This window comes from Chrysochloris asiatica, unplaced genomic scaffold, assembly GCF_000296735.1.
Source record: "Chrysochloris asiatica unplaced genomic scaffold, ChrAsi1.0 scaffold00034, whole genome shotgun sequence".
NCBI lineage: Eukaryota > Metazoa > Chordata > Mammalia > Afrosoricida > Chrysochloridae > Chrysochloris > Chrysochloris asiatica.
This window is the reverse complement of record NW_006408552.1, coordinates 4139505-4161102: the sequence shown is the minus strand read 5'-3', so window position 1 is coordinate 4161102 and position 21598 is coordinate 4139505. Positions and strand designations below refer to the sequence as shown.

At 44.9% G+C, this 21598-nt stretch overlaps 1 protein-coding gene across 1 annotated transcript in view; it reads left to right on the top strand.

Annotated features, from left to right (window-relative positions):
* Nucleotides 1–17305, top strand: part of BAZ1B (bromodomain adjacent to zinc finger domain, 1B) — an 87705-nt gene extending 70400 nt beyond the window's left edge. Inside the window, exons 14-19 of the mRNA XM_006859692.1 lie at nt 9858–10005; nt 11243–11390; nt 13189–13298; nt 15498–15643; nt 16594–16697; nt 16948–17305. Coding sequence (XP_006859754.1) covers nt 9858–10005; nt 11243–11390; nt 13189–13298; nt 15498–15643; nt 16594–16697; nt 16948–17305 — 1014 coding nt within the window. The remainder of the gene's footprint in view (nt 1–9857; nt 10006–11242; nt 11391–13188; nt 13299–15497; nt 15644–16593; nt 16698–16947) is intronic.
* The last annotated feature ends 4293 nt before the right edge of the window (nt 17306–21598 follow it).

Here is a 21598-nt window from a genome sequence, read left to right as displayed (position 1 = left end):
TGGCCATTTGAATATGCTCTTTGGTGAAATGTCTATATAAGTCCTTTGCTCATTTTATGATCGGTGTGTTTTTTTGTTGTTAAGTTGTTGACGTTTGTATGTGTGTGTGTGTATACACATACATTTTTTCAAGGTTATTAGATTCTTATTGGATATACAATTTCTGAAGATATTTCCCCAATCTGTTGGTTGACATTTCACTTTTTTTGTAAAGTCTTTATGATTTTACAAGGTCTCATTTCTTTCTTTCTTTTTTTTTTAAATAATGTTTTATTGTGAATTATGTGATAGTTACATGGGAGAACATTAGTTTTACATTCATCCTATCTTATATTATTTAATTGCTATGGTTACAATCCCCTCCATGCATCATCAATCAACCAAAGGGTACACACTACATACAAGCCTCCCCCCCGGTTGTCAGCACACAGCCCCTCTCTCTGTGTGTATGTCCAAAGTCCCCAACTGCTCCATCTCTCCATGTGATCATCTCTGCCTCCATCTCAGGCAGTCACTGCCTCTCTGGGTAGAGTCCCGCTTTCTGCTCTTCTCCTTTGATGGTCCCAGGGACTCCCGCTCCTAGACTGAAAAGTTAATCACTCCCCTTCTTCCTATAAAACATCTACCTTTACATTTCCAACCCTCACAAGCAGTCCTGATAACAATTATTCACTATTGTATCACAAGAGATCCATCTGCCTACTCAGTGGAGATTCTACCTTCCTCCATGCCCTCTGAATGAATCTAGGTTCCCTCTTGAAAGCTTGTAAGCCAGTCGCTTGCCTTTGTAGGCAAAAACCCCTCCCCATTTTGGGTAGCCAATGCCCAAGTTGCCCATCCCTGTCTACTCTGTGTATGGAGGGGGTGGGAATGATCCTTGCTGTAAGGATTTGTTTCCTCTTTTGAGCTACTGCATCCATACGTGTAGGTCTCATTTCTTTTGTCTTTTGTTGTTTGTGCGGATGTTATTATATTAGATAATCCATTGTTAAAAACTAGCCTGCTAGCATTTCCCCTGTCTTGTCTTCTAAGAATTTATTGTTTTACTGTTCGCATTTAAGTCTTTAATCCATTTTGCATTTGTTTTTGCGTATGGTGTGATGCGTGCATCCTGTTTGGTTTCTATGTATGTAGAAATCAACTTTTCCAAGCACTGTTCATTGAAGAGTTCTTTGTTCTGTATCCAATGGACTTAGCACTCTTGTCAAAAATTAGTTGACCATAGAATGTGTAGGTTTATTTCTGGACTTTGAATTCTATTCTGTTGGTCCATTGTTTATTGTTATACCAATATCAGGCTGATTTTGACTTAATTTCTATAATTATTTTAAAATGAGGAAGTGTGAGTCCTAATACGTTCTTAAATCTCAACATTGCTTTAGCTTTTAGAGGCCTCTTGCCATTCCATGTAAAGTTGAGGACTGATTTTACCATTTCTGTAGAGAAGGCTGTTGGAATTGTAAAAATTTTGTTGTTTAGAATAAATACAACAAAACATGCACTAACCCAGCTATTTCTGCATAGACAATTCTGTGGCATTGTTTGCAGTCTTTGAGCTATCTCACCCTCCTTTTCTAAGTTGTTCCTCTTTAACATAACCTTACTGCCCTAGAAGTTTCCCACTTAATCTTTTGAGTTGGCTGTTGTTACTTTGATCCCTTGTAGATAGTTGTTAAAAGAGCATAAAGCTCAAAGCAGACGTTTTTATAAGTTAAGCTAAACTGTTTAGCTTTAAGAAGACTCAGGGATATTTTTGATTTAAGTTTTAAAGATTACTTAAAGGAATAGTCTCGGGTTCATCCAGCTCCCTTGGTTCCAGAAAGCCTGGGGTGCTTGAGAATTTGAAAGTCTGTTTTGCATTTCCCCCATTTTGATTAGGATTCTGTTACAGAAGCTTTAAGGAGCCTTGGTGGCATAGTGCCGTGACACATTGAGCTGCTAACTGTAAGGTCAGCAGTTCAAATCTACTGGTCTTTCCTTGGTAGAAAGATAAGGCTTTTTGCTCTTAGAAAGATTTACAACCTCGGAAACCTTTTACAGAGTTGCTGTAAGTCGGAACTGATTAGAGGGCACACAGCCACCACCATAGAATCATTGATCAAAATGTTTAGTGATGGTAGCCGGGTACCATTCAATTCTTTGGTTTTGTGATAAAGAAGGTCATTGTTCCTGTTACAATGAGTCAGTCACACCACCTGTATGTGCTAGAATTTTCCTGAGATTGTGTGAAACTGCAGATCGCTTTGGGGGCAGGGGTGGGAATGGGGCTAGTGTTGACATCTCAACAGTATCTAATCTATGAACACAGAACATCATTGATTTAAGTCTTCTTTAATGTCTTAACCAGTGTTCTATAATTTTCATTTTGTAAGTCTTTTACATTCCCGGTTTAATTATTTCTAAGTTCTTAGATATTATTGTAAATGAAATAATTTCCCTAATTTCCTTTTCAAGGTCTGTCTATTGTTTTTTGACATGATACCCTGCAATTTTGCTAAATTTCTCTTTAACTCTAGAACCTTATTGCATACTCTTTTGTATTTTCTGTATATAGGCTCATGTATGTCATTTATGAACAGAGATAATTTCACTTCATTTCCAGTCTGAATGCTGCTTATTTTTCCTGTCTTATTGCTCTGGTTAGGACTTCTAATGTAATATAGAACAGAAGTAGTGAGAGTAGAGGACTTGTCTTGGTCCTGGTTGCTGCTGTTTTGTGCTGTTTGGGCGCTTCCAACTCATAGAGAACCTATATGGGGTTTTAGAGAGCAGCTGGTAGATTTTGAGCTGCCAACTTTGTTCTGATTGCAAGGGGGAAAATTCCAATTTTTGTCCATTAAGTAAATCTTAGTTGTTGACTTTTCATAGATATATACCTGAATCATAGGGAGAAACTTCACCTTCTGTGCAGTCTTGTGGATTTTCATCAAGTAAAACAGTGCTGGGTTGTTCAATCTAGTGCCTTATCTGCATCTTGGGAAATGGTCATTTGGTTCTTTCCTTTTGTTCTATTCATGTGTAATATGGTGATTGATTTTTCTAATGTTGAACCATCCCTGCATTCCTAGAATAATTACACATGGAGTCTTACATGCTGTTGGAGTTTGTTCACTAGTATTTTGTGGAGGGTTTTATTATGAATTATGTGATAGTTTACATGGGAGAACATTAGTTTTACATTCATTCTATCGTATATGTCGTCTCATTGCCTTGGTTACAATCCCCTCCATGCATCATCAGCCAACCAAACGATATACCCTGCAAGCCTGCTCCCTACCCCCCCAGTTGTTAGCACACAGCCCCTTTCCCTCTCTGGATCTAAAGACCCCAGCTGCTCCATCTCTCCACATCATTGTCTCTGCCTCCATCCCAGGCATCACTGCTTCTCTGGGTAGGGTCCTGCTCTCCGCTCTTCTCCCTTGATGGTCCCAGGGACCTCCGCTCCTAGACTGAAAAGTTAATCACTGCCCTCCTTGCTATAAAACTTCTACCTTTACATTTCCAACCCTCACGATCAGTCCTGATAACAATTATTCACTATTAATCACAAGAGCTCTATCTGCATTTCATTTCATCAGCCCCACCTAGACAGATTGGATACTACTCAGTGGAGATTCTGCCTTCCTTCATGCCCTCTGGATCTAGGCTCCCTCTTGAAAGCTTATAGGCCAGTCACTTCTTGCCTCTGTAGCCCCCCATTTTGGATAGCCAATGTCCAAGTTGCCTATCCCTTTCTACTCTGTGTATGGAGGGAGTGGGAATGATTCTTGCTGTAAGGATTTGATTCCTCTTTTGAGCTACTGAATCCATAGGTGTAGTCAGGTTCATCAAATTGTATCAGATTTCTCTTTTTTTTCCTCTTCTTTTTTCTGGTTGAGCTCTGATCATCCAGTCATTGAAGCCAGGTCAAGTGGGTATTATCTGCAAGTGTGGGTGTTCTTGTGCATATCCCCTCTCTTCTTACCAGCTGGACGCTTCACTCTCCACTCTAGTCCTCTGTGGCTATGTCACTGACTCTGGGCCCAAGAGTCCCCAGGTCTTGCCACACTGCTGGCTGACCAGGTCTTTGTGGAGGATTTTTGCATTGCTGTTCATAGAGGTACTCGCCTGTAGTTTTCCTATGGTATCTGGCTTGTTTTGCTATCAGAGTTATGGTCAGTGTAACTAGTTAGTCAAAACCAAACTCACTTCCATTGAGTAGTCGATTCTGACACATACCAACCCTGTATATAACACGGCAGAGCTGTTCCTTAGGATTTCCGATACTGAACCTTTACAGGAGCAGACAGTCTCTCCTCTTTCTCCCTTTGAGCTGATGGTGGGTTTGAATTGCTGACCTTGTGATTAACATCTCACAGTGCCACATTTAATGTTCTACATGAAGTCGTTGTTGGGTGCCGTTGAGTCGGCACCAACTCATAGCGACCCTAGGCACAATAGCACGAAACACTGCCCAATCCTGGACCAACCTCACAATTGTTGCCATACTTGAGGACATTGGTGCTGCCACTGTGCCAATCCATCTCGCTGGGAGTCTTCTTCTTTTTCGTTGACCCTTCACTTTACCAAACATGATATCCTTCTCCAGCAACTGGTCCCTCCTGACAATATGTCTGAAGTATGAGAGACGAAGTTTGGCCATCCTGGCCTCCAAGGAGCACTCTGGCTGTACTTCGTCCAACACAGATCTGTTGGTTCTTTTGGCAGTCCATGGCACTTTCAGTATTCTCCTCCAACACCATAACTCAAATGCATAAATCCTTCTAGGGTCTTCCTTATTCACAGTCCAGCTTTCACATGCATATGAGGTTATTGAAAATACCATGGCTTAGGTCAGGCGCACCTTAGTCCTCAAGCTGACAGCTGTGATTTTCAAGGTCAGTAGAGCAAAACCACCGGAGGGGCTATGAATGAAAGATGAAGTCTTTACACTCTAGTTAATGAATCTCTTTTTGCTGCATCTCTTCTCAGTGGGCGTAATTTCTCGCCTTGCGGAGTGTCCATAGGTTTTCTTCTTGACCCCGTTCTCTGCAGAAGAAACTCTTTCTTGACACGGTCTCTCCAAGAGTCACATCTGTCTTGCTGATTATTTTCCTGTAGAGCACTATTTTTTTCTCACCGAGGGTCAGTAACTGCAATGTCCTTACGTTCTTTTTGAGTACTTAGCTCCATAGTGAAGTAACCTCTTTGTTGCTTGTCACATGAGGCTTGCGCCTTACATTGACTGGGGGGAAACTATGAGTACTTTGCATGTTTAACCTTGGGTCTCAGACATTAATGGAAAGCATGGAACAGTTTCTTGGAAAATCAATTAGGTTGCCTAGTAAGTAGTTCCACAGTGTTATGCATTAGAATGGCAGCGAGCCCCACCAGCTCCCCACCGAAGGTCAGTGCCTGCCGTCTTCTGAAAATTTCCACTAGGTTTTACTTGGAAGGGTTCCACTTGGCCGGATCAGGGTTTTTCAATGGCTTTACATCAGTCTCCAAGCTGGGCTTCAGTTTTTTCATTGTAAAAGTGGATTCTCCCAAATCACACTTCTGTAGTAGTTGATGACTCTAAATAGGTAATGCTTATTTTGTTTCTTTGAATTAAATGGGAAAGTTGATGTGTAACTTGGCAAAATCCTGGGTTTTGTTTGGCTCTCTGTTGCCTTTGATCGCGTTTATCCTGACAACCTAATTGTTTTCCATTTTAAATATTCTTTTGTAGAGGAATGTGATATGAAAGCCTTATTATATCCCTGCCAAAACATAACATAGCCTTTCTGTTGTTAAGCTAAGGGATTCAGGGTGACTCGCATATATATAAGCTGGCTCCTCCTGCTCTGTTGTATGTGCTTTTAACCAGGAACGAACTTCTTTTAAAAGTGTGCTGCTTGTTCTGTGCTGTGGAGTCGGTTCCACTCATAGCAACCCTGTATAGGATGGTAAATCTTCATGGGAGCAGACAGCCTCATCTTTCTCCCTCGGAGCAGTTGGTGGGTTTAAATTGCTGATCCTGTGGTTAGCACACAGCCCATCGTGTAACCCGCTCTGCTTAGGGCTCCATGTTGTGTTGTGTGCTAGAGTTCTAATTTCCCACCCGAATAACGAGTCTAGTTCCCAGCAGCACTGTTTTACTGGATGTCTCCAGTGTTGATGTCAAAACTTCAAAACTTACAATCTTGCAGCTGTTCTGTTTTTTTTTTTTTTTACAAATACTGACATAAACATGTGGTGGTGCTAGTGTGTGTGTATTAATGTGCTGGACTGTTTGGGGTCCAGGGTGTTCTATTCAAATCTCGAATGCCTAATGTTTTTGTCTTAGAATTCGAGGCTGAGAGACATCTAGTCTGGTCTAGGGGGATACCCAGTGTATAATGAAAAGAGCATTGGATTGGGAATCTGGAGACCTGGATCAGAGCTAGCCCTGACCTGCTTTGAGACCCTTGCAAGCTTTCTTTTCAGATAAAGTAATAATAATAATGCATGTTTAAGGAAGCGCTATTCTTAATAGCCAAAGGAGTAGGAACAACCCACAACTGATGGTTTAACAATGCAAGATTTATCCTACAATGGAATATTGTAATCTGTTGAAGTGTTGAAGCCTGCCGTGCCCTAGATGAGCATCAGAATCATGCTAAGTGGAAACAGCCAGTCACAAAAGGCCGCAGTATGATTTCTAGGAAATGTATAGACAGGAAACAAAATTTGTACTTTCCTAGAGCTGAGGGAGGTGTTAAGGTGGAAAATGGAGAATCATAGCTGATGGGTTCAGGATTTCATTGTGGACTGATGTTCTAAAATTAAAATATAGGATATCTGAACACCCTGCAAATATAAGAAAAACCATGCTGGATACTTACTGAGATATAATTGAAATAAAATTCATGTTGTATACTTTACAGCATGAACTTTATATCAGTTATATCTCAGTAAGGGGTTTAAATTCTAAGCTTTTTTCTGGGATCTCATCTAATTTATTTTATAATAATGAGGCCTTATGAGCTACTGTACAAATCTCCCAGCCACTTCCTGGGAGGAAAATGAGGTAAGCTGCTCCTGTAAAGATTTACAGTCTTGCAAATTCTGTATGGTCACTTTGGGTTGGAATCAACTCCAGGGCAGTGGAGTTTTTTGTGTATATTGTTAGGATGATTTTCTAAAATAACTGTTTGTAGTACACCTGATTTTCCACTAGAGGACAACAAAGCCTGTTTGTAGCCATTTCCTACCTATTCTCAATAAACACCAAGAACTGAACCTAAAATTCATACTTTCATTTTCCATAGAAAAAAACTGGGCTCCTCTTGCAATAGAGACTCTGTAATACTATTTGTCAATGTTAAATTTCATTAGGGAACACCTATAGCTGTGGACCTCAGATTTTACTGAGAAGCACGTGGAAAAAGGGAGGAAATGATGTTGTATTTCAAAGGCAGATGATGAAAATACCTGCTGTGGAGGTTAGAGTGAGGAATGAGTCAGTTTCTACTAGGACTTTATAGCATTCTCTTAAATACAAGGCTGCTTCAAAAAGTTGGTGGGAAAAGTCCTGTGTCTTTCAATTTCATTTTTCCAGAAGTTTTTTGAAGCCCACCTTGTAAATGTCTTGACATATTTCTATTTCTTACACATGCATCTCTACTTCTCTGTTTGTTGGGGAAGAGAAAGGATATGATTGCCTGTCCTCAGCCCTCACCCCACGCTAGTATGTAGCCCCTAGCTTCAGCGCCCCTGCAGCTGTCTTTGTCCCATGGCAGCTCTGTTTTCTAGCCAGTGGCTTCCAGGCTAAAGGCCTGTCCTTTAGGAGGAAGACTGTATTACTTAAAATAGACAGCAACCCTGCTGATATAGTAGTTAACCACAAGGTCAGCAGTTCAGATCCAACAGCCTGTATGTAGAAGAAAGAGATTGGGGACAGCCCTCCTCCATCTTATAGGGGCTCAGTTGACTGACGGGCAAGGTTTGGTTTGGTTTGGTTTGGTTTGGTTGCCTAGGGCAGGACAGTCAAATTCAGCTGTGGTGTGGTCAGTTAATAAGCCTGCTGAATTGTTAAATGTAGCCAGACAGGGCCTTGTTCAGTGAGATGAGCTAAGCAATATGACCTCCACAAGATAGAGGGCCCCTGGTTGTCGTGCTGTAGGGTGACCACTGGACTTCGAACTATAAAGTCGGCAGTTCAGACCCATAGCTGCTCCTTGAAAACCCTGTGCAGGGTTACTGTGAGTTGGAACTGACTCACAACAGCACTTCACAAGTAGCTTCTGATGAAGCGTAAACTTTATCTTTGTTGTATTTTCTCACGAACAATGATCCCACCTCAGTTAACATTTGGTTACATGAATGCTTACCTAATTTGTATGCTAGAAATGGTTTGTAAACATTAAAAAATCATCTTTGGACTAATAAAACAGTAATAAAAATGAATTGGCCCCAAATGTCATTTCTAAGGAAGAAAACTCCTTAGAATGCATATTTTTTAGGGGAGATGGGTGTATTTAAAACCACTGAAATTCCTGATTATACTTCCCTCAACCTAGCTCTGTTTTCTTTGGGCTGATTCGTAATTAATATGTACTATCTGATGGAGATGGAGAACCCATTGCTGACATACTCACTACCCTGACTTGAATTGTTTAGTTAAAAGCTGGTGATATAGTACAAGAGAAAACGTTTATTTTGGATTTTATTTATTTATTTATTTTAAATGTTATATTGTGAATTATGTGATAGTTTGCATGGGAGAACATTAGTTTTACATTCATCCTATCATATATCGTTTCATTGCCATGGTTACAATCCCCTCCATGCGTCAGCAAACATCAGACCACCCTACAAGCCTGCCCCTTGGTCATCAGCACACAGCACCTCTCCCTCTCTGGGTCTAGAGTCCCCAGCCGCTCCATCTCTCTACGTCATCATCTCTGCCTCCATCTCTGGCGTCACTGCTTCTCTGGGTAGAGTCCCACACTCCGGTCTTCACCCTTGATGGTCCCAGGGACCTCTGCTTCTGGACTGCAAAGTCAACCACCTTTTACTACAAAACGTCTACCTTTACATTTCCAACCCTCACAGTCAGTCCTGAGAACAATTATTCACTGTTGTACCACAAGAGTCCTATCCCCATCTCCTTTCATCAGCACCACCCAGACAGATTGGATACTACTCAATGGAGATTCTACCTTCCTCTGGATCTAGGTTCCCTCTTGAAAGCTTGTAAGCCAGCCACTTCTTGCTTTGTAGCCCCTCACCCCATTTTGGGTAGCCAATGTCCAAGTTGCCCATTCCTGTCTACCCTGTGTATTGAGGGGTGGTGGTGGTGGTGGGAATGATCCTCGCTATAAAGATTTGTTCCATCTTTTGAGCTACTGCATCCATAGGTATTTCATCAGATTACTCTTTTTTTTCCTGAAGAGGAAACTTTTGTATCACACACTTAGTACTTTTACTGGTTGTTGAGTGGCTCACTGGTATAATTTACTAGGTCTAGTCCCAGTATTCTGGGAGTCTGACAAATGATAGCCTGTGAACCAGGGTGGTAGTGACTACGTGACATTGTTGTTCACTCACACTTACAGCACATAGATGGTCCTGAACCTTTGGGTAAACTTCATTCGAAGAGACTTGCCATCCCTCCTGTCCCCTTTCATTGTTTTTTTCACTGTTAGCACATTTTATCACGCTTCAGATCCTTGTTTTTTTTCTGTGAAGTAAATGAGTTAGACTGGAGGAACTCTAGGAGATAAATGTGCTTAGGAATCGCCCGTATCTTCCCCCTTTTCTAGTCCTCCCTTGATCATCATTAGGTGAAGAATCTAGATTTCATGTTTCCAAGGTCATTGTAATAATGTTTGCCTGGTTTGTTGTCTGTTTAGGTTGCATCTGCGCTAGAAAAATGGAAGGCCGCAATCCGTGAAGCTCAGACCTTTTCCAGAATGCATGTTCTACTTGGGATGCTTGATGCCTGTATCAAGTGGGATATGTCAGCAGAGAACGCTAGATGCAAAGTTTGTCGAAAGAAAGGTATTATATTTAGTCTAAAGTTGCTATTGTGAATGTGCCAGTGCAGTGACCTGGGCTCCTCCAGGCCTTCTGTTTATGTAAGTTTGAAGTGTGGAAGAGCAGATTTGACCTTCTCATCTACACAATGCTAACATGGAGATCTGGTAGTGTAGTGGTTACAAATCAGGCTGCTAATCTCATGGTCAGCAGTTCGAAACTACCAGCTGTTCTGTGGAAGATGAGGCTTTCTGCTCCCGTAAAGATTTATAGCCTCGGAAACCCTGTACAGGGTCTCTATGAGTCTGAACTGACTCCACAGCACATAATAACAACACAACGCCAGCAAGTCAGAGCAGGCTTTCTGGTTCAATGTAGTGCAAAAGGAGACAGTTGCTCTCTCCAACCTTTAGCTTTCTTCGGGGAGCAAAATTCATTCATCCAAACGTAACGTTTTTTTATGGTCTCAGAGCTCTAGTCACCTGGGAAGTGAGACAGGTGCAGTAGGTAGGGTGGAAAATGCTCAGGTTAGCACCAGTCGTCCCAGCACCCAGGCCTGCCAAGCAAGCCATTTGAGACTATGGAATGCTTGTTGTTAAGTGCTGTCAAGCCAGTTCCGACTCAGCTACCCAGTATAGAGTTTCCGAGGAGTGGCTGGTGGGTTTGCAGAGGTCTTTCAAATCCCACGTGTGCAAAAGGAATTTGATGGCTGAAATCCCCCATTGGGATTGATTTCTAATGGGTAATGGTATTTTGTGAATTGGGTGTTATGGTTTACTTTCCAAAGATGAAACAAATCTATGTAAAATTATTCAGTTGCTGTAAAAGCTGCTTTAGGAGAGGGAGATGACCACGTTAGGTTACTTTAATGTATTTTTACAAATAAGAAAACAGGGACTTAGAGAATCATGTCCTATAGGAATTGGGAACCGAGGGATTGAGGAGCAGAAATGTAATAGTTTTCAGGGGTGCAGCTACCACTTGGAGTTTAGTACTAAATGTTACTGTCGTATATTAGTCATGGGTAGATTTGGCGTGTCATTCAGGAGACATGAATACTAAATTTCCTATAGTCTAGTTTGTTACATTTCTAAATTAAATGATGTAAAAACGTAAATGTGCAAACAGAAGATTATGATGTTTTTAAAAATGGGATAGTGCTATACTGCTACAGTATTATTGCTCTGCTGTGGCATTTCTGGAGCTGAGCAGCTTTATCCTAGAGTTCAGTGACCAGTGTCTTGCACGTTTATCTCTGCAGGTGAGGATGACAAACTGATCTTGTGTGATGAGTGTAATAAAGCCTTCCACCTGTTCTGTCTGAGGCCCGCCCTCTATGAAGTTCCAGATGGCGAGTGGCAGTGCCCGGCTTGCCAGCCTGCTACCGCCAGGCGCAACTCACGTGGCAGGTGAGAGTTTCTCTTTTAAAGTGAATAGCTACTAGAATTAAGCATCGTTTACTTAGACTGCATGGTTCTAAAGAGCTTGAAGTTCATCTTGTGGCTAGAGAGCCTGATCACTTAAAGTTATCACAGTAGAAACTCAAGGCCTCTGCTTCCACTGTCGCTTAACGTTGACCACACCAGTTTTCACTGCAGCTCACAGTCTCCGTCTTCCCTGGACCGTACCTTCTTCTGAAGTCTGTCTCCCTCTGCTCTTGTTTTCCACTTCTTCCTTCTTTGTAATTATTTTTTGTCACCACCCCCTGCTTTAAAATCCTGTTGAACTCATTGCTTTCCTTACTCATGTCTGATGTTTGACTTTTTTTTATCATGATTGATGCCAACATGGACATGTTCTCTCGGCCATTCTCTCCATGCCCATTCCTTTGCCAAATATTACTCAGTGTCAGATGGCCAGGGAAGCAATTGTCTCTCCATTTTTAATGATCCCTGACGTCAGCTGGCCCTCCTACAGGTCTCTTGTGGGTTTTTTCAGTGACCTTACAGCTCTTCTTTTTCACCTGACCTCATCCTCCTCTAACCCATCAGCTGGTTGGGTCCTATCAGAATGATTTACATAAGTCAAAGATCTGCTTGGGTCACTTTCCTGTTCAGAAACTTTTCGTTTTTCCACAACCACCAGAATAAAATTCAGACAACCTTCCCCAGCTTTGGGGCAGCCTGTTTTTAGACGTTCTTGCTCCGACTTTTGTGCGTTTCTTACAGACTGCTCATTGTTCATTCTTGTGTTCTGCGCTTTCTCCTCGCTGGGAGTATTTCCTCTTCCTAGAGCTCACAACTGGATAAACTGCACATGGCCAGCTAGAACTTTTTTGAGAAACATTCTCAGAATTAATTGTTCCTCCTCTCTGTTCCACTCAGTGTAGCTCTCTAAAACACTGCTCAGTGCACCTGCCATTATGGCTGGTCTCTATATACCTTCACAGTGAGCAGGCGAGGGGCCCAAGAGGAGACATGGGTCTTTGTTTAAGAACCGAACTCCAGTAATGTCAGATATAGGGACTTATAAAGAGGGGATATCAAATATTTGCCCATTTAATACCAGGTTTTCCACATTATGATATTTGAGGTGTAAAAAGACAACACATAGGCACTCTGGCTTGGCTTTTTTTCAAGAGGCCAGCACTGGTTGATCCTGAACCCCACCTTGCAAGTATGACTTGGATATTTCGCACTCCATTCTAGCTACACTTAGATAAGGCTTGCTTCTCTGCAGTGGAGGGGCTTTGGACCAGCTGCTCTGGGCAGGGATTACCATTGCTTTGATGTTAGGATCACCTGCAAGCTGTTTTAGCTCCTGGAAGGCCATCAAGGTGGAGTAACACCTGTCTGGGCTCTGTTTATCCTTTCAGTGTTCCCCCCGCCCCCCACCCCCGACTCGTGGACAGCTGTTAATACCTGTAGTATGACATTATCTGGTTGTTTTCTGAGACAAAAGGAATAGTGTTTGGTTTGTGAGGGGGCTTGTGGTTGAATTTGGTCTTGATCTCTGATGCCATTTGGGCCCTGGTGGAGAGCTGGCTTTTTGAAGCTTAGGTTTTCATTTATTTCTTGTGTTTTTGCCTAGATCCAGGTCCCTTGTCTTTCCCCCGCCCACCATCCCCCAGGTCCAAATCATCCAGTTTTATAGCAAGTCTGTTGTCTGTGCAGAGAAAAAGTTGCCTAGATCCGTGTAGAACTTGCACCTTTCTCTGGGCCACTGTGGATTAGAACCGAGTATCTGTGTGCTCTTCCCTCCTCACAGGAATTATACTGAAGAGTCTGCCTCTGAGGACAGTGAAGAGGATGAAAGTGAATCGGAGGAGGAGGAGGAAGAGGAGGAAGAAGAAGATTATGAGGTGGCAGGATTGCGGTGTAAGTATTCCGTTTGCCTTCAGAGTTGACCTCAAAGTCTGCGACGCTGACCTGGAGCCTGCCTTGGTAGTAAATCAGTCCGTGCTGCCGTCTTTCTGTCATCCTAGGGCGGTGCCTGGTGTGGCTCTCGTGTTTTCAGATTGGTTTTTCAAGATGCCATTTAACCACCTATCAAGTAGGAGGTTGGCTTGGTTGCAAGAACGTCAACTTCAGGCAGATGTACTTGCTCTGAGATTTAGTGGGAATCAAGGCCCGGAGCGTAACCAGTGCAGTACCAGGGCTCCTCATGTTCAGGGCAAATCCCCAGGTTCAGAACTCTTCATTCTATGGGAACTTGCGACAGCACTGCTTTCCAGGAAGGCTTTTTTCTCTGGTTACAGTGACGTTCTGTACTCTGCACTGTCCAGGGCTGTGTTGTTGTTAGGTGCCATAGAGTTGGTTCCAGCTCCTAGTGCCTCTGTCTCTGTACGACAGAACGCAACCCTGTCCGGTCATGTGTGATTCTTACAGTTGTTACGTTTGAGCCCATTGTTGCTGCCTCTGTGTTGGTCCTTCTCTTTGGGGCAGGGCTCCTTCCTATTTTTTAACCAACCTGTCACTTTCCCAAGCTTGTAGTTCTTCTCCTCCAAGAACTGAGCCCTCCTGACAGCATGTATGGACTGAAGAGCTAGCTAGGTAGCTTTACTAGTTTGAAAAAGTGGCTTTTGCTAAGACTCAGTTATAAGGTGTTCAGGTGAGTTCAGATCTCTTCTTACTACTAGGTGATAACCGCATCATTTGGAATCCTGGTGTGGCGTGCTGTAGGATAAGCACTGGACTGCAAGGTCAGTTTGAATCGCAAGGTTGGAGGTTTGAATCAAAACCAACTCAGTGGCACTTAACAACAAAAATAACGTCAACTTCATGATCACTTCATTGACTTACTGTCCCATGTTCATTTCTCATGAATCTTTGAGAGTATGTCATCTGAAGAGTTAGCAAGATTTTGCTGAACCTTTGAGGAGATGGTACCATTTCCAAGATCATAGCTCTGAACTGCTGTACTTGGTCTCGGGTGAGAGGATGTGGCTTTTTAGGCAGTAGTGCTGCTCTTGAGTCTTCTCAGAGGTCTTTGCACACCTGTCTCCTTCCTCCTAGCCTCTCCCTCATTCTCCAGGGTTATAATTTGCGACTCCTTACTTTCTTTCATTCCTACAAGGTTTCCTTACACTTATTCACCAGGCATGATTTTTCATGTGTTCCCAGCAGTCCATGAATCCTCCATCACAAAGAAACCCTGTTGACCAGAGCCATGATTTGGCTGCATCTTTGTCTGGAAAACGGATTCTGAATATAGCGATGCATTGGTTCCTTTTATTGATTGCTTTTCATTTCCAAGTTGTTCCTCCCTTTCCAAGGAATTGTTTTCCCTCCTGGTTTCTAGAGCCTCCTCTCTTTGCCAAAAGAATCTAGGAAGTATTTTGATACTTCAGAACCCTTTTAGGCCAAAGCATCCAACTTTTTTAGTGGCGACCTCTTGGGTGAATTCTTTGGGAGCATTGTTCCTGTGGACATATGGAGGGAAGTCGGCTACCTGGCACGGAGCACCTGTTGTAAACCTGAGATACAAGGACACTCGGAGGGGTTGGTATTCTTCCTTCCCTCTTCAGGGCTCCCAGGAAGGGTGGCTGTGGAAGAAAGTGAGGCTGGGCCAATCCCAGATTGGATTCAGTCCTTCACACTGGTATCGGCTTTTCTCTGAAAAGACTGGGCATGTTGAATGTAGGGTGCTTTGGAAATTAAGGAAATTCCATCTCACATACACATTCTCTTGGGTGGAGCTTGGGCTCTAGGCGTTCCAGGCAGACTTAGCTAGCATGAGACTGCTCCTCCTCCAGGGATCTTGTTTTTGGGAGTAGTTGAGCTGGGTGGAGTCAGAGGGGGAGCACTGAAGGGATTGGGCTTGGGACTAGCCTCCCCGGAGGTATATGGGCTGTGGAAGGGACCATACCTCGTCTGTTGCTGCCTTTGGAATGCAACGTTTTGGTCTTCCCCTGCATCGGTCACAGGAGTGCCGTGTCCTCATACTAAGCCCGTGTTTGCTTCTCCAGACTCCCCCACCTTACCTACCCCAAGGATGAGTTCCTTTCATCCTCTCGGATTCTCGCTGAATCCATTTTTTTTTGTTTTGTTTTGTTTTGCTTTTTTTTTAAACTTTAGTGAGACCTCGAAAGACTATTCGGGCCAAGCAGAGTGTTATTCCCGCTGTAGCCAGGCCTGGCCGACGCCCAGGGAAGAAGTCACATCCTGCCAGGAGGTCTCGGCCAAAGGCCCCACCTGTGGACGACGCGGAGGTTGATGAGCTGGTAGGAATGGTTTTCTACCCTCTCCTGACCCTTCTGTTTCTTCTCCACCCAGCATAGGCTGTCACCAGGCAACAGGTGGGGGCTCCTTTCCCTCTCCTCCCCGTTTTGGAGGTTGCTGAGGCAGATGGGTGGGCCTGTAGGCAGGCAGCAGGCCTGCCCTCCAGGAACAGCTATGTCTGGCATCCCCCTGCTGTAGCCTGCAAAGACTGTCCCCTTCAGTTAGCAGGCCGCCTGCAGCTTGTTAAGGATTTGAAAATAGTCTCCATGTGTCTCCAGTGGACTCCCAGGGGCTGGGTCTCCGCTGTGGGAATGTTAGCAATGCTTCCCTGACTGCCGGGCCTCCTGCTGACAGTTGTTGCCCGAGGGACATGACCCTCTCTTCTGCTCCTCAGTCAGTGTGAGTTTACTGGGTTTGCTCTGTAGGGTTCTTTAGCACTTTAAAGAACAAAAAGAGGCTCTTAGAAATGTGATTGTTTTGAGGATGGGATCAGGAACATAAAGCAAGCTCTGAGGGAGCTGCAACTTCACCTGGCTTCCTGGGAGGGAGACCACTCCTTTTCTGCATGGCTGTTTAGCTCCCATAGGCCTGTACAGAAAGGGGGCTGTACCTCTTGTTTTACTTCCCATAGAACTGCCCTCCCCTCAGAACCGGCTGCTGGTGGTTCATAGGTTCTGTGCTGCCCTTGCCACACGCGTATGTCCCTCAGGGGCCCTGTCAAGCCAGTCGCTGCTACTAGCATGCCAACTGCTGTCTGTCTGTCCTTGGCTTCTTTGATCATCACTCACCAGGCAGGAGGCAAGCGTGCTGACTTGACTGTCACTGTTTGCAGGAAGATGATTGAACTTTTTGCCTCTCTTTCTCCTTTCCTGTACAGTCACATTTTCTGACCTGGTCCTCTCTTCCTCCTCTCTTGTCTTTGTAATAACGAGTTGTCTTTCTTTGGTGCCAGATGCTTCAAACCAAGCGGAGCTCCCGGAGGCAAAGCATAGAACTACAGAAATGTGAAGAGATTCTCCACAAGCTTGTGAAGTACCGTTTCAGTTGGCCTTTCAGGTGAGTGGTTCCCAAGCATGAAGCACTATGACCAACCTTGTAGCTGGCTAGACCGAAGAGCTTAGGAACAACCCGTCCCTTCCGGGCCATGTCTCAATGGCAGGGCAGTTAGCCTCCCAAACTGGGAAGGGACAGTTCTTAGGACAAAGTGAACACACCTCCTCTCTTCCTCCCATTCTGCCAGGGCGGTGGCTTGAGAACAAGTTGCCTTCCAGGCTGTGCTGCTATCTCCATTGGTTCTTCTCCCTAGGGAGCCTGTGACCAGAGATGAGGCTGAAGACTACTACGATGTGATCACCCAGCCCATGGACTTCCAGACAATGCAGAGCAAGTGTGCCTGTGGGAGCTACCGCTCTGTGCAGGAGTTCCTCACCGACATGAAGCAAGTGTTTACCAACGCAGAGCTTTACAACTGCCGTGGCAGCCACGTGCTGAACTGCATGGTGAAGACAGAACAGTGTCTGGTGGCTCTGCTGTACAAACACCTTCCTGGCCACCCGTATGTCCGCAGAAAACGTAAGAAGTTTCCTGACCAACTTCCTGAAGATGAAGGGGACAGTGAGCCAGAGCCCGTCGGACAGTCCAGGGGACGAAGACCGAAGAAATAGAGAGAGACAGGACCCTGGTAAGGGAACTGAGGCTGAAGGGTGAAGCGGGGAGGGGCGAGGGGAGTGGGGGAGGCTCAAGAGGAAGACGAGCCAGAAAGCGACGGGAATCCATGCTGCTTTTCTAGAACCCGCCCGGGGCCTTCTTCAAGCAAAATCTGCTGTGGCATCTTTATAATGGGTCGATAGTCTCCGCCCAGAAAGATGATGGACACACGAGGCTCTCCCCACTCCCTCCAGCTCCACCCCCCGACCCCTCTCTGAAAGTTTTCAGGAAAAGCCCAAGGGTCTGGCTTTTCTTGGGAGCCCAGTTCCTTTGCCTTCAATCCAAGGTCCCTCCCCCGAGCTCCCATGACAGTGACATGCCCCTCTGGTTCCCACGGAGGGACTCCTCCTGTGTTGTGGAGAGATCAGGGCGAAGCTAGCCCACGGGGAGACGGTGGTGATTTTGTGGCATCTCTAGTGGCATTCAGTCTCGTCTCTATAAGCCCTTGCTCTGTCTCTCCCTCCCTCCCTCTCAGGTGATGGTAGCAGTGAGTGCCATACAGAACTCTATCCACCAGCATCATGAAACACTTATAAATAGTCTTTTGAGTTGATCTTGGCAGAGTGAAGGGTCTTTTCCTGGAGTCATTCCTCAGCACCCCTCCCCTCCATTGTGACAACTCACTCTCCACCTCCACCTCACCCTACCCTCTCAAAAAAGAACAAACAAACAAACAAACAAAATGAAGGCACTTCACTTGGAGACTTGAGTCCTGCTTCTAATCATGCATAAAACCGTTACTTTGGACGGATCTGGCCAAAGGGGTGTTGGAGCCCAGCCCACCCACATACCAGACAAGCTCTTGGGGGAGCAGAAGAAAAGCAGGAAGAATGGAAATGTTTAATTTTTTTAAATTGACTTTTCTAGTTATTGAAAGTTGCTTGTTTCAGCAGTGATCTTGTATAAAGAACATCTTGTAAAGTCTCTCTGTCCTCTTGCTTTGGCACATGTACAGTACAATTTATATGATGATGTGTTTGCTCTACTTTTCCCCATCTTCTCCCTCAGGCCATCCTTGAAGGCTCATCAAGGCACAGAGTGGGGTCTGCTTGGAGGAGGCCAAACCCCCTTTCCCTTCTCTTCCCCCATAAGCAGACTTGGGACTCTGTGTCAGTGGCCGTGGGTGGGGGGAGTGTTGGAACAAGGGAGAACTGTGGCACTTCCCACAGGGAGTCTAGCACTAGTGACATTTCGGCAGAACTTTGTAGTCTGCTTTCCCCTTTTATGTCAGATTTTGATAAAAAAGACAAAACAGGGTTTAATTTTCTTTTCTATCAACTTTAAATTGACAAAATCTGATCATCTAAGCTCTTCTGTAACTGGTTAAAATTAAAGGAAAAGAAGAAATCCACCAAGGGATGGTAATTCATAGAACTGAAAATAGCCTGTAATACTAAGCTTCAAGTTCTGGTCCCTATCTCTCCCCAGCCTCCTCAGCTCCAGTGGCTGGTGGGTGAGTGTACGTCCCTGCCCCCACCTCCTGGTCGGCTTCTGTTGATAGTAAGAACTCCGTGAGCCTACTTACGTTACATCTGATTCTTATTTTTATTTTTTTGTCTTTAATGAGGAAGGGCCCCATTAAGGGTGAACTTGTAATAAATTGGAATTTCAAATAAACATTATGTACCTGTGTTTATAAAGAAGAAAATTCTGTTGAATCTTTATTTGTGTGGTGGATCTGCAGCCATTGACTCTTGGGGTCAAGTTTCCTGTGAAGGCTTGGCCTTGGGACTGAGAATGAACTCTTAATCTTCAGCGGAGGTCAGGTTCATCTGCATCTTCGTCATTGAAGCATGAGTTAGGTCTAGCCTGACCTGGTTGTGGTTAAGTGCTAACCTTTTCTTTGCAGCCCAGTGCTGATCCTACAGCACCACACCAGGAGGCCATCCCAGAAAAAGTTTTTTAAAACATCAGTGGAAACTTCTTAAAAACAAAGGGGAGAATATTTTTTAATGATGGGGATTTATGGGACCCTTAATATTGGGGAAACATCTGACGTGTTTAAAAAAAATTTTTTTTTTAAGGAAAATATAAAACATACACTGAAGGACTGAGGAATGTCATGATTCCCACAAACACTGTACACCGCCAGCTTTCATTGTTATCAGGTGGGCCGTGGGCTGTTGGGTTGCGTTTTCTATGCTGGGATGTTCAAGGCCGGGATGGTTGGTCTGGGTAAGCGATTCTATGTGGCGGCTGAGTGGTGGTTATGAACCCAGTTACTGAGAAGTGAAATGGCCCGTTCTTGACCAACTGTGGATGGGCATTTCAGGAGAACCTAGAGCTCGCCGTGGGGTGTTTGTCACAGACTCCCTGTGTGATGTTGGTGAGTCCTGTGCTTTGAGCAAGACCTCCAGGCTCTGGAGAAGGGAGCTGTGCTGTAGCTGCATACTAATGCGTGCTTTCAGAAGCCCTCGCCTTGTCTGTTCTGTTACTTAGGCGGGTCTCCTAGGCACAGAGGTAGTAAGTGCCTGGGGACCCACTCACCCATCAAGTCCTGGGCAGGGCTCCCTCCACTTAACGCTAGTAAGCTACTGATCTGCCCATGGCCAAGATAATCCATGTTGACCTCTCAACTTGAGGGTGTGTCCTTGGAGTAAGCATTGATTATGAGCTCAAGACTTAAGTTCTGCTAACTCAAGCTACCGGCGCACGTACACAGTGCTACACTTGGAAGACCCAAACGTTTGGCCACTAAGGCCACCAATGGAAGAGGCAGGGGACTTAACGATGCTCATGGCAGCAGATGTTGGTTTCTGAGTTACTTAGGTGTGGCTCTAGTTTTCCTGTTTTCTGGGAGAGTTCGCTTTGGGAGGGACTTTTGCCTCGTCTCCCACCCACTTACCCCAGCATCTCGAGATACAGCCCCTCTAAGTTATAACACCCACTACCCCCACATGCTGAATGAAACTTGGGAGAGGAAGACAGTCTGGACCTACCCATGTAGTAGAAATAAAAAGTTATGTTAGACTTGGGTCTTCTCCAAACCCTTGACCTATGAATGGGGTTCCGAGGAGTGAATGGTGGGTTTGAGACTTGGTGTGGCCCTTTAGGGTAATACGCTGAACTGCAAGGTTCGTAGTTCAGACTTAACCAGCTGCTCTTCGGGAACCCTACAGAGGGTCGCTATGAGTTGGTACCCACTCGATGGCACTTAAGTAAATCTCTTAGAAAGCTGGGTCATTCTGTGAAGCAACTGGTGAATTCAAACTGCTGATCTTGAGGTTTAGCAGCCCAATGGGTAACCTACTATGCAAATAGGACTCATGTAGGTTCAGTGATATGGTGCTGTTTTCTTGGGCTTGGGTATTCACTTAATGTCTTCCTAGGCAGAATCCCCCTCCGGTCAGTTTTCATTCTACTTCCTCTCTTCCCATCCCAAGTGCCCTGAAAGCCAGCCCATTGAGCCCCGTACTGCCCAGCACACAGTGAGGGTGAGCTGGTGCCACTCCTGATACCCTGCCTTGAGCTTCCCACATATGTATCCCAGGTCCCTGGGCTTTGTCTTTTTCTCCAGCCGAATTCAGGCCCTGGTGGTGGTCTTGTGCGAGTAAGTCTATTCTGACTCCTAGTGACCCTGTGTTGGGTTTCTGAGACTGTAAATCTTGATGGGAGCAGAAAGCCTTATCTTTCCTCTCAAGGAGCTGCTGGTGGATTTGAACTGCTGGAATTGTGGTCAGCAGCCCAACTTGTAACATTATGCTGCCAGGATTCCTAGTCTCCTTCATTCTGCTCCTGTAAGCTTGGCCTGTAAACCTAGCCCCTGGTAGCCCCTGTCTTCTCCCACTCCCAAGGGGGAAGGGGCCTCCTTTTCAGTCAGCCCTTTCTGTCTCTCACTCAAGAACCCTCAGGGTATTCAGGTCTCAGGCTTGGTTTGTGGCAGGAGGATTTAGGTGGCACAAACCTTCCCTGGGTAAGACGGTGGGGGGTAGACAGAGGTTAGGGAGTTGCAGGATTCCCCTGGGTGCGTTAAGAAGGGAACCTAGTGGGAAGGGAGTTCCCACAGTCCCCCTCAATCTTATGAACCTGTGGGATGCAGTCTAATTTGTGATAGTCATCCTGTTTTTCTTGTCCCTGTGAGACTGGTGGGTAGAGCAGGACAGAGAATTCAGGTCTGAGAGCCTGGCTTTTGGGGACTCAGTCCTGCTGTTGTTAGGAAGCAGTTCATTTCAGGCACCTGGGCTGTGCCTTTTCCCATTAAGCCCTTTAGCTTGGAAGTGAGTCAGACAGGGTACCTGGACCCTTACTGC